We start from the raw sequence: 12,503 nt of genomic DNA, 5'->3' as shown, positions 1-12,503 counted from the left end.
GCGACCCTTGCCTTGTTAGCGAGAGCTACCCAAGAAAGCATGCTGGGCCGCGTATGGGGCCCGTTATGAGGAGACTAGCAATGAATGCTCCGTTGTCAAGGAAGCCCAAGGGGGCGCAAAAGGGGGGGCCGGCGTCTTCGTCTCAGAAAATGATGGATCTGAGATGGCGACGGAAAGAGTTGAGGATTGTCACGTACCTTGATGAAGATATTACTGCGCCGGGGCAAGATAGATGTGCAAGTGGAGGAGGCAAAAAGTGTTTCCTGTGTCAGAGAGGGAAGAAGGAGGCAGAAAAAGGCGGAGGGGAGCTTTCAAGGTCAGAAGCAAAATTGCCAGGAAATAAAACAAGAGGGGGGGTTTGGAGGGGAATGGAATGTCGCAGCTTGGGTACCTCTGATAGGTAGCTAACCTTGATAAATAAAGCAGCTGATTGCCCGGGGAGCTCCTAGCGAAGGTACCGAGCTCTGGACATCCAAGTCCAAGAGCATGGAACCAAGCTACTGTAGGAGGCGTTGTGGCGCGTGTCTGTAGCGTTATCAGGTTGCCTCAGCGCCGTTACCAGGGCGCTATAATTGAGCCAGCAGATGCACCAACTTGCACATCACAAAGCCATCATCAACGCACAGTTCCAAGGTTTCCTCGCTTTTCGTAGCGTTTCCATGATCATCATGCTCCCCATTACAAGGCACGCGTGCGTGTCCATCAGTAGCAACGCCCAACTGGGGGCGACGCAAGCACAAGCCACACCAGCATCATCGTGGCAGCTGATGACGACAAGATGAAGTCGGCAAAATACACGATGCCCAAAGCAAAAGCCACGCCACAAACAGGGCCCGGGTCACCCGGGTTTGCATGCAGGTGTGTCCATCCGGCCGCCAGCCCTTGTAACTCTACTTATTTATGTATGTACATTGTGCCCTTTGGGCAGAGAGGGCGAGCTCCCCTTGCATTTGGCGACGGCGGCTTGCAGATGTCCATAGACATACATTTGGCCGAGGTCAAGCTGTTTGCCAGCAACGCCTGCGAATCACAGCCTGGCAGGCATCTACAGTACAGTACCTCTCTTCATGGCCCGTGAACCGATCCGGCCCTGATTCACAAAGCCCTTGTCGCATCTGCACCAAATCAAACTCGCACACATCTTACATCTTGAATTCCAGACGGCCGACCGATTGGTACTATTTTCGTCGCCATAGCGGTGTCCACTGTCCACAACATCACATACCCACAAGCCAACGAACCGGGACCAAACACTCCCTCCAGGGCTAATAATATTGAACGGACCCGGTAAAGAAAGCCTGCCGCCGCTGCCGCCGGACCATTGTTATCGTTATCATTATTGTCGTCCGTGTATCCGTACAGTATAGACAGATACACTACTATACTCCGTACATCACCCAAGAATGAAACCAGCATAATGGAGACCCGTCTACCTCGTTTCATTCCTCAGCAGTGCCTCTCAATAGTTCAATCCGCTACTCTGTACTTGAAGCCAGATGAAACAAGACGTTTCTTTCCCAATTCAAGCATTTCGTCTAATGATTTCTTCATCCTGCACAGCTTGCATAATGACCAGCAGAGGGGATGTTGTTCCCAAACACCTACAGTAACTAGTTGCCACTTCCCTTCCTCGCAGGATGACCTCTCTTGCATCGGTACCGTCTACCTAACATCATAGTTCCCCCGATACCAGTCCCCGCTACAACGCGGCCCGTTGCGCGCCCCTGGTTGGCCAGATAACGCCTCTCGACACCCTGTCCGCGGGTACACGCTACCTCCTCCGATCCCGCCGCTTCTCTCTTCAATTTGTTCAAAGAACAATTCCCACAGTTGTCCTCTACATCTCAACCTGTACCTCTTGGACAGGTCTTGTACTCGTAGAACACGCCTCAGCCTTTCTGGTGCCCGACTTTTTGATGCCCTCGCCATGTGCTTACATCACCTGTTCACCATCGACGTGTGAGCACGTGCTGGTCCTTCGTCCTCAAGAGCCTCTTGGTCCTACTGCGCCGAGCTACCTGTCTGCCAAAAAGTTACAACTGCCGAGGCGTGGCGCAATCTACTTCTAGCCTGCATGCGCCATGCAGTACTAAGCAGCTATCCGGAGGTTGGTACACTCTGCCTCTAGCACAAGCACGAGCTATCAGTCACGCGAGGACAATATATCCAACCAAGCATATCGCCATCCTAATTATAGCCATCGTCTTCCTTGCTCTGTGGCTACCCTATCATCTATAAGCTCCTAGCAATGCTACTTCCGCCTTGCTTTTCTGTAAATATCTTCCATTTCTTCCCCAATCCCAATGCTAGGGCCTAATATGTAAATGGTCGCTATCCGCTTCTCAACCCCCAATCAAACCTTGAAACCCAAAGACTAGCGTTGCTGCGCCGAAAAGATACCCAACGGAGACAATTCTCTCATGCCCGTGGAATGCCTATGTACAAGAAATAATCAATGCACCCTCGAATTGGTCTTGCTACCTCCTCCATCCCCAAAATCCTCCGCCAACCGCCGAGCTGGCCGAAGTTGAAGGTGTTGGTTTTCCAGGTGCTTCCGTTGTTGGTGCCGCTGCGGGAGCTTGTCCAGTCAGCCGCCCGAACATGCCCATGGCTCCCGCCGCTACCGATGATGCCGACGGGGAGTCGCCAGGCGCAAGGCCCGTTGCTTTGCGAAGCGCCTCCAACTTCTGTTTCGCCTCTTCCGCCTCCTGCTTCGCTGTCGCCTCAGCCGTCTTCGCCTGCACTAGCTCCAGTAGCAAGGCCTCATGCTCGCTCGGTGGTGATTCGTTCAATATTTCGCTTGGCTGTGGCAGCGACGAGATGCGCTTGTTATGCAGGCTGCCCTGAGTCGATGGCGTGGACCTGCTACGTCCAAGCTTAAACTCTCGCAGACCTGCCCCGTTCACTCCCTTAGCCGCCGCCCAGTCCATATCTGCGTCTTTCGTTCCTGTATCGTACGACGGGCTGGCTGATGCTCGTGTAGTCCGAAGGCTATGTAGTTGCTTTTCCAGCTTTTGCTTCTCCAAATGAAGCGTTCGCACATGGCTATGGCGATCTTTCAGCTGATCCTTTGTCGCAGCCATCTCTTGGTCCATATCATATACACGGCGGTTGAGATCCTGGCATTGCGCTGTCACAGCATTTAGCTCCGACTTCGCTTGAGACAGTTCCTCTCGCAATTGAGATTTTGTCAAGAGCATCGATGATCGGTGCTTCATGCTGTTACTTTCCGCCGCAAATCTTGTTTCTACTCGATCCAGGAGCACCGAGAGATCTTCTGTCGAAGGCGGCCCGGCAGGTTCTTCGAGCGCTGCTAAGGTCTCTTCATGCCCCGATGGTCTTTGCTCCTCGTCTGCCATTGGCATTGCCGCATCATCCTCTTCCACATCGTTCACAGAAGCTTCGTCCTTGACACTCTTGCCGTCGGCTGTAGCTGTGTCATCGCTTTCCTCAGCAGCGTCATGCTCTTCATTTTCATCGTCTTCAATATCTTCGGCAATCGCAGAGTCCCGGAGACTTCGCGGCATGGCTTCGGCATCCTCTGGCTCCGAATTGCCCGCTCGCCGCCGCAGACCGTCGAGTAAAGAGCGAACAGCTCGACGATCTTCGTCCCGTTCTTCGCGTTCGCGCTGCAGCTGGTTCGTCACGAGCGCATTGCTGCGCTGCAGCTCAGTAAGAGCTGTTAGTAGATCTTCGATCTGGCTATGTAGATATCGGTCCTCGGTCGTCTTTGAGCTGGCCGCAGCTTTCGGTCCCACCGGCGTGGATTCTCGACTAGAGGATACATCTTCGGGGTTGGCAGAATCTCGTGACAAGCTGGTCCCATCTGTAGAGGTAGAGCTGCTAACGCTTGCAGAGCTTGCTTCCACAGAGTTGAGAGTGGATGCAAGACTCTGCTTCGACGTGCTACGTCTCAAGATATTGAACTGTTTACCCGGCGCACTAAGTCCAGGAGCCAACGTCGCAGTCTTGAGGTTAGAGTTTGCCCAGATTCGTCCCAGGAAACGGCTAGCAGCTGTCGTAATGTCAGAGGTACGAGCAGCGTTGGCAGTAGCGATTAGTGACTCTCGGTAAGCCTGTTCAAGTTGTGCCAGCTTTTCGCGAGTGACAATTGCGGTTAAGCTTGCAAAGTCTTGGACAAATTCGTCTGCATCGTAGTGGTAGCAGTCCCAGAGACCACGGGATAGCAAGAGCTGCATTACATCTTCCAACTCAGAGCAGGCCAGCAAGCGGGACTCATTCTTGCGCATCAGCGAAAGCGCAACGCGCATTAGAGTTTCAGACGCCCCCTCCGCAAAAATAACATCATATATGCGGAAAAGCATGGGGAGCGGGCTGGTGACTGCGAAGAAGCTGAGGAACCATTGAGACACATACGCTGTTTCTACTTGCAGCTCCTCTAGATGCGCAGAGAGAGCTGGAAAGTTATTTCGCAGGAGTTCTCGGAACTGATAGATGCGCACATGTAATCCCGATAAGTCAGGAAGAAAGCATGCTCTTAGGTCGTATCGCTCCATGAGTCTATTGGCTGTTAGCAAGGAGCCGCAGTAGCTATCAGAATGGACACCTACCGAACTAGGACGCAGAAGGCCTGCTTGTCCGGCATATGCATGAGCAGCGGACCAACGAGGAATGCTAGGCCCTGGCAATATCCAATCTTGGTGTCATAAAGACTAAAGGCTTTAAGAACGTTGCCGAGCATGCGTTGTCCGTCGCCCTCTGGGTCGCGAAACATGTCGACTCCTGGAAAACTGCGGCCAAGATCTTTGCCAATCAGGAGCTCGTAGGGACTAGATTCGCCACTGAAACGATCGAATTGCTCTTCCAACTGCGCATCTCTTGCGCCTGACATGCTCACCCACACAACGCCACGGAGTGGCGGCGGGATACCCTTTCTAATTTTGTTTGATAATAGTGTCGGGAGGCGGGCTGCGGTTTGCTGGTAGTCTTTGACTAAAGCGGCGTAAAATTCTAGGTCGGTCATGGGAGGGGGTGGCAGCATCGAGTATCGAAGCTCAGGAGGTGCCGGACTGCTGATCATTTGGCGAAGTTGTGCCATGGACGGCGGTCGAGTTTTGGCGGCTATGAGCTTCTCGACGGCTTGGACTTTGACGGTCTTGGGGTTCGTAGCCAACTTTGCGTTTTCCTGTTCAAGTCTGGCGAGAAGTAGTGCCGTCGACTAGGGTGACGAGATGAGCGTTTGCTTTAAGATATAGGGGCTCCTGGGGCAACTCAAGGTACTCACATTGTCTGTTTCATCGTCTTTTGTTTGCTGATCTTCAGTCTTTTCTAGTTCTTCCCAGTTAACCTCTTCTCGATCCTCCGATGTATCACTTGTGTTTTCGTCGCATTGGCCCAATTCGTCTTGCAAGCTGCGCGCTGCGTCGGCTCGCGGTAGTGCCGCCGTCGAATGCCGGACAACGACAACGCTTTCTCGGGGGTTGTCTCCATTGTCGACGTCGGACGTCTCGGTGCTGATGTGCTTGTTGGAACCCTTTCTCATTTCGGGCTCGGAAGACTTGGGGCTGACAACTGGGCTCGATGCCGGCGACGAATCAGAGGCAGAAGATGTGTCGAGGGTCAATGATGGCGGCTCAGATAAGCGGACGGTCACCATGGAGTCGTGTGTCATCTTGGGCGTCTGGGCGTCTGCATCTTCCTCCGTCATGGCAGCCAGAGAAGGTATCTGGACAGAATCGGCAGAATCGATCGATTTCCGAAGGTTGTTTCGTTCAACATGGGTATTGTTGTGATCGGAGGCGGGCTCCTTGGTGACAGCAACGGCAACGGCCATGGCGTTGGCGGCGGTTTACCAGTGTGCAGTTAGTTGGACTGGAACGTGTGGCAGCAGCAACGGTCCTAAGAGCAGTTGACGCGACGTCAGTAACGCTCAGGAGTGACCCAGCCTTCCATTCAGGGCTGGAGCCGCCAATTGAGTGGCGTGCAGTTGACAAGTCCGAGTCGCTGCAGATGTCGTTGTTTGTCAGGGCAGGCAGGAGCCGGCGGCGCGGGTTTCATCTAGGGCGCTACGAGTACGCCTGAGACGAAGAGGGCTCCACGGCGGTAACTGCGGCAGCGTTGACGATGGGAAGAGTCGATGACAAGGGCCACTGTTCAAACGTGGTTTTGCTAGGAGAGGAATCAGGAGGGGAGTCAGGTCAGGTTACGAGTAAAGGAGCTTGGCTTGTGGGTGTGAAGATGGGCGAACTGGGCAGGGTAGAAAAGGGCGACCAGGGTCAGTACGATAGTATGGAGACTCCGTACTGGGTCGGGTTTGTCAGTGGACAAATGTCGGGGAAACGCAGGCCCTAGATTTAATTCTTTGTTCAATTCTAGTTATTTATTTTTCCCTGAGTTTCGTGTCATTTTTGGACACCTGTCTTGCCCATTTCCAGCAAGTACACAGGCCGAGGACCATGGCATCCCCTGAGACCGACACCGCGTATTGCATTACAGGGCCCCGCGCTAGAAACCTAGCGGCCAGGGGACCAACTTCCTTCAGGCACCTTGGCAGCCTCATTGGCCTCACTGGCCCGCTACTGGCCCGCTACTGGCCGCCACCGGCTCCGTAAGGGATTGAGGGTGCATGAAACAAGTTCGACAAGCCATGTCAATTTTCGTCCAGTTTATTGAGATGGAAATCGGGTTGCGATCCTCGGCTCCCTTGCTTTGTTTGTCCAGAAATCCAATAGGCGCCGTTCCATCCGTCATTCGTGCAACACGACCAAGGTCCTCAGCGACCTATCTAGCGATTGAGTGTCCCAGACATGTAGGGCTAAATGAGATTCAGTACAACCTTGTTTAATTACTGGCCATCATAATGCGACTGGGGAGCTGCTACAATATCTCAGGGCCTACTTTGGTATAGCATGAACATGGGGCTTCGAGAGACCCCCTTCGTAACCAGCTAACAGCAAATGCCAAGTGGCTAAGACTGTAAGACGACACGGATTGGTGGACCAGGCCGGCCGTAATTTTGGCAAAAATACGTACTTGTACGAATTACTTGTAAATCCTAACTAACTTATGAGGTGTTGGAGCTTTGGGGTTGCTTCAGTTAAACAGGCGTCTGCAGACTGGTAACTCGTGGCCAAGCGCCGCTCTTTTGAATTGCACTCCCCTATTTCGCCAAATGCCCCATTCCACGCGCGGCAAGGCCTAAATATTCTCGGAATTGCTACATGCACACAACAACCCATCAAAAAGAAACAAGTATCACAAAGCGATGCGCCTAAACGGGCCGGGGCCTCGCTTGCAACCCGATATAGCTGAGTCATAGTATGGATCGAATGAGATCTACTCGGTCACGCAGCATTGACTGAACAGTGCGAAAGAGCGTATGGAGATGAGCAGATACTTATAAGCCTCCCTGCAAATAACTACAATGACATTCTCAAGTCGGATAATCCGGGATACAATACTCCAGCCTAGTGGACATAACAGCGGGCAGAATCTAATCAAGTAACTAAAAGGATCGATCGACCCTAATCCGTTACACAGCAAGTATGCAGACTGCTTGACTGTTGCGCCCAAGGCTGCCAATTCAAGAAACAAACAAAGCGCAATGGGCAACGATTTGGGGAAATTACTACCAAAGCATTAGCCAGATTGGTTTTTCATCATGATTATACAGCACCGGCATGATCGAAAGCGACTTGGTCGAGGGAATTGCAAATCGGACGGAAGTCCCAGCGGCAACCACAGGTCTCAAACAAAGAAAGAGACCGCTTAGGGAATAGTCATACTACTGTGTTTGAGCTCTCTTAAACTCGTGACATGTCTCCTTCACGGCACAGCATTTCCTCAGTCAAGCCACTCCATGTTTTGCCACTATTACAGTGAGCAACGGACGTGGTAACGGGTGAGAGAGGACCGAGGCAAAGCAAATCAAATTGAATAGACAGCAGCGAAAACAAAATAGAAAGCAAGCAGGAGACTCAACAAAAAAGGAGGCCTGAAACGCATGTTACCTTATCTATCAATTGCCCGCACCCAGTTCAAGCACTCTCCTCTACGTGAGCAGCAGCAGGCTGCGTACTATTTACTCATTTAGTACTCCTCCCTCGATAGCAAGAGCGAGCAAAACAGCGCACAGCCTTTTCATGTCTCCGTTTTCAGAAACTTCAGCGGCCCCATAGCGCTGCATCTCCAGGAGTGGTCCCTCTGTGCCTTCGTAGGATGTGCCGATGCTGGAAATGTAGTCAACATAGGCATCATCAAAGGTAGCAATCGTCACGAAGATGCGATTGCGGTTCTGTGAGATGAGAATGCGTCTAGAATAGATGTGTAAGCTGCCACAAGGTCCAAATCCAGCTTCAAGAGGACGATGCTCATCTATAATTCTTCCCCTTTGCCAGCCCAACTTGTCTCTTTATCCGCCCAACTTTTGCTGCCGTCGGTTCGGGACCCGCCTCTTTCTGCGCGGCGGCCTCTGTCTCGCGCGCGAGCGTGGCAACCCAGGCGGTCATCTGGGCCGACTCCTGCATGTCCACTTCCGGGCCACCCTTTTCTCGCGAATTAAGCTTGACCTCGACGATCATGTCGGCGAGCTTCTGTCCGCCCCGGCGGAACACGCCGTCCACGCGGCCTGGTATACGTCGCTCTTGCCGTCCTTGACCTTGAACGGTGAGCGGGTGGGCGTCCAGTGGCCACCCTCGACGACATCGCCGGACTGTTCGACGAGCGAGTCGAGCAGCAGGCAGAGGGCAAAGTTGACGATTTGCTCGTCCTCAATGACCTGGAACACGTTGTCTGTGTACTGTGAGGCCAGAGGCGAGTCGTACGATGCAAATGGGGAGAGGTAAATGCAGTGGTCCACTCCGTCATCGCTATCACTGTCGTCACCATTATCACCATCGTCATCGCCGCCTGCGCCGCCGGAATTGTGCCACGGCGTTTTCGGAGTATGCGGCACATTGCCGCCGCCACCGAGAGTCATGTTGTCCATGTCGTCCGTGAGACTCTTGACAGACGGCCTCTGTGATGGTGAGCCCTGTGTCCGCTTCGTTTGACTGCGCGTGAAGTGTCGCGGGGTGACTTCGATCTTCGGAGCGCTTGTGATTCCGTCCTCGCCCTCCAGCATTGCGCAGCGACGCTGATACAGGCGCGCCATTTGAAACGTGCCAGTGCAGCCTTCTCCAACGGTGAGTGATTTTAGGTACTGCTTGAAGTCGGCGGAATTCTCGAGGCAGGTCATGGCAAGCTGCCGTGATTTCGCACTGACAATCCTGTTGTCTTCAAACTCCTGCCACAGTTTGCCAAGCCAACGTTGCTTTTGATATAGAACTCTAAGCATCAGAAACTGTCGGCGACTAATCTTGGAAGCAGATTTACAGGATCTGATGCTGAATATGGATTCGCCTTCGAGTTGGAAGTCTTGAACTTCCTCTGACCATTTGAGCTTACTGACTGGGAGGGCCAGCATGGTGACTTGGGTAAGAAGAGGCGTAGTAGTAGGTAAGGAGAAAATCGGTAAACTGGAATTTGATAAAGGGAATGTATTCAAGAGGGATTGGTGGTAGATTGAGTTGGAGCGCAAGGAAGTACCCCATAGCACCTGCCACGTCCTCAACTGCCCCTGTAGGGCAGTAACACAGGCGAAGGAATAGTAGGAGAGGAAGGGTAGATTTGATTGATTATGATATCAGCTTGAAACACCACCCGGCATCGATATAATGTCTAGACCCTCGTCGTCAGTGCTGGATGGGCGAAAGGAGATGGGCCGCTTGAGAGGAAGAAGGCCGTGAGGCTGCAGGAAGGGGGTTGCTTGGCGCCGGGAAACCCCTTCAGGAATCACCATGATACTTTGGGAGGTCAAGCGGTGCACTTGTGATGATGGTCGTGGCCGGTGTATGTGGATGGATGGAGGATGGTGAGAGAGACCTCCATAACAGACATTGTGATGACGAGAGTGTGTGTTAGATGCAGGAGAGTGCGGAGACTGTACGGTGGCTCGTTAACTTAGTACGCCATCAGCGGCTACTTACATACAACTAAATTTTAGTCAGTATTTCGTGTTGTTACCTACATTACAGGGGACTGTTTAAACTTAGTAAGCGCGCGTTTACGGTGGCGTTCTTCCAAAGCACTAGATGCGGCTGCCAGTCTGCGAAGCAAGAGCTCAGCCCTGGCCTCATACAATCGCTAGGCATACGCCAAGGGCTTCATCATGGCCCACCGGCTGGCCCGAGACTGGGTTACGTGGGCCATATGTCCGCCTCGCGCTCCGTGAATACTTGGTGATCGCTTGCGAAGATAGGCATACTGCAGGTGCACATGAAACAGAAGTCAGCTATGTAAGCATTACATTTGAAGGCTGTGGTGGCACCGGTTCGACAATCACCTGGCTGAAGACTTGAGTGGATGCAAAAGTCTTTGCAGACGGATTGGCGAGATGTTAAGTATTGCGTTTATAATGTTGATAGTAACTGTAATCTTAATCTTTAAAGGTACCTAATATGCTAATGCCTCTCAAATACTTATGTAACAGAATACAGGTATCTAATTTTAGGCAAGGCTCTCACATGTTCGTTCTAACTATGTAGTACCTATGTAGGTACTAACTAGACGGTAGGTACGTATGTACACACACACATAAGGATACTGAAGGCAATCGGAAGTAGGATTTTCCATGTCGAAAAGTAGCAATCTCCCCCTACCCAGGTAAATTTAGGCTATCTAATCTGCATACACATGTAGGTACATAGGTACCTATGTACATATGTACATTAGTTCATTACACCCTCGCAGCACAAGCCTCGCTGCGCATCCTCCACAAGGGGATCACCCGCTGTAGCCGCTGTAATGGGGCTCCACTGACCCAGCGCTTATAGCGGAGCTGGCTGGTCACCAAGCAACCCGTCATATCACTACGAACCCCCCTCCAAGCGCGCAACTTGACGCGACCACACTACATCCATCAACACGATCAATCAGCCTCTTCATTCGCCAACTACCTTTCTAACTGCAAACGCGCCACCGTCTCATCAGCTACAAAACGAGAGCCAGTCATTTCTACCCTGTTCTTATCGCCAAGCGCCCGTCGTTCAACTGCCAATCTTCGAAGTTACGTGCCTGAGTTTTGCTCGGCTACAAAAATTCAGCTGCCACCTTCGTGTGAGTAATTGATACGATAAAGACAAGAGCAACCACCACCAAGACCGGCTCCGATGCAGTCATCTACAATGCATCGCCATCAGCGCACAGAGCCGCCTCCTCCGAAGCGCAAAATCCCCGAGGCCTTCGCCATGCACACAGCTCGGCCGCTGCATGCCGTCACCAAGCCAAGTCTCCCACTAGCCATGCTCAAAAACAACTTCCGGACCACCGTCACACCACTGGACTTTGCCACGGGTAAGCCCCTCAACTCCGATAGTCCAGTGCTCCTCGACCTCGCGAGCGTGGCCTACATGCGAGACTTTGTATCCCGGGGCAAGCCCTGGGCCAACGGCCTCGACGACTTCTTCTCCGACCCCCCAAAGGCCAGTGAGACTCGTGCGATGGTTGGCTATCGCGTTGCCACGGACTTCGCAGACACCTTGAGTGCTTGGGTCGAGAATTGCGAAAGCCAGAAGGCCGAGGACTCACTACTCTTCAGCAGCCCATGGAGAATGTACAGGTACGGTGGGCTCCGTTGTCTGCACTTCGAAACCTTTGACTAACCTCTGATCAGCGACAGGGCTGCCACAAAGTGGCTGGGCGCCCATGATGGCGATGAGTATATCTGGCGTTGCGGCACCGCCTTCCATAGCCTGCAGCCATTCATCCCAGGTCAAGGATGGCGTCCCTGCGACCCTAGATTTCCGCATGCCATATGCTACGCCATCGACTCCACCCCCTTCGATACCAAGAACGAGGTTATCAGAACTAGTGAATTCAAGACTATTGTGTTCCTTGCCCTAGCGAACCATATTAAGGCTGAGTATAACCACTTAGACTCGTTTGGTGTATGCAACTACAGAAACGCTGACGTCGCTCTACGCTCTCTTGTTTTCTAACATTTTACTAGGTCACTGTTATTTCTTTCTGGGACCATGACGTGCGTATTGTGCAAGGCCTTGTTAATCTGAGGACGCGCAATATTGATCTGCGCGTCTCACCCGTCCAGCATTTTCCTCGCGGTATTCGGCTTCAAGATGGCTCCGTTGACCCGAGATTCCTTACCCTTTTATCTTATAATTGCGGCAAAGTCAACCCGCTGCCAAAGTAGCTCCTGGAATGTTACTTTACTACCACTACTACTCTACCGAGGGTGTCAGTTGTCGGTTCTACGATGAGAAGATTGTTGGTTCAGACTGATGAGACCAGGTTCAGGGACATGAGAGAGAGATACGGTTGATTAATGGAAGGTTGACCGTGACTGCTACATGGTGTGCTTATATGCTGCGATTGTAAATGTACACAGAAGCCTCTGTTTAACATAGACACCCCTATTTTCGGATGGTTTGTCCTTCCCTTTATGCTCGAAGAGAACCGCAGAGCATTGGATCCGTCACAATGTGGAG

At 52.3% G+C, this 12,503-nt stretch overlaps 3 protein-coding genes across 3 annotated transcripts; 1 reads left to right on the top strand and 2 right to left on the bottom strand.

Moving 5' to 3' along the window:
- Positions 1–2,477: 2,477 nt before the first annotated feature.
- On the bottom strand, positions 2,478–5,794 carry ISF_05482 (RabGAP/TBC; the record flags this gene model as incomplete). The annotated part of the gene is made up of 3 exons (XM_018849087.1): positions 2,478–4,521; positions 4,572–5,179; positions 5,246–5,794. The coding sequence occupies 3 exons, from the start codon at positions 5,792–5,794 to the stop codon at positions 2,478–2,480; spliced, it is 3,201 nt and encodes a 1,066-aa protein (XP_018703658.1).
- Positions 5,795–8,041: 2,247 nt separating this feature from the next.
- On the bottom strand, positions 8,042–9,196 carry ISF_05481 (hypothetical protein; the record flags this gene model as incomplete). Its single annotated transcript, XM_018849086.1, has 3 exons — positions 8,042–8,254; positions 8,385–8,552; positions 8,597–9,196. The coding sequence occupies 3 exons, from the start codon at positions 9,194–9,196 to the stop codon at positions 8,042–8,044; spliced, it is 981 nt and encodes a 326-aa protein (XP_018703657.1).
- A 1,987-nt stretch (positions 9,197–11,183) lies between these two features.
- Positions 11,184–12,208, top strand: ISF_05480 (hypothetical protein; the record flags this gene model as incomplete). Its single annotated transcript, XM_018849085.1, has 3 exons — positions 11,184–11,617; positions 11,672–11,945; positions 12,008–12,208. 3 exons carry the CDS (start codon positions 11,184–11,186, stop codon positions 12,206–12,208), a joined length of 909 nt encoding a protein of 302 aa, XP_018703656.1.
- Between the last annotated feature and the right edge of the window lie 295 nt (positions 12,209–12,503).

Source organism: Cordyceps fumosorosea, assembly GCF_001636725.1.
Source record: "Cordyceps fumosorosea ARSEF 2679 chromosome Unknown scaffold_13, whole genome shotgun sequence".
Taxonomy (NCBI): domain Eukaryota; kingdom Fungi; phylum Ascomycota; class Sordariomycetes; order Hypocreales; family Cordycipitaceae; genus Cordyceps; species Cordyceps fumosorosea.
Note: the sequence above shows the minus strand (reverse complement) of the source record. Positions and strands in the feature narration are given on the sequence as shown.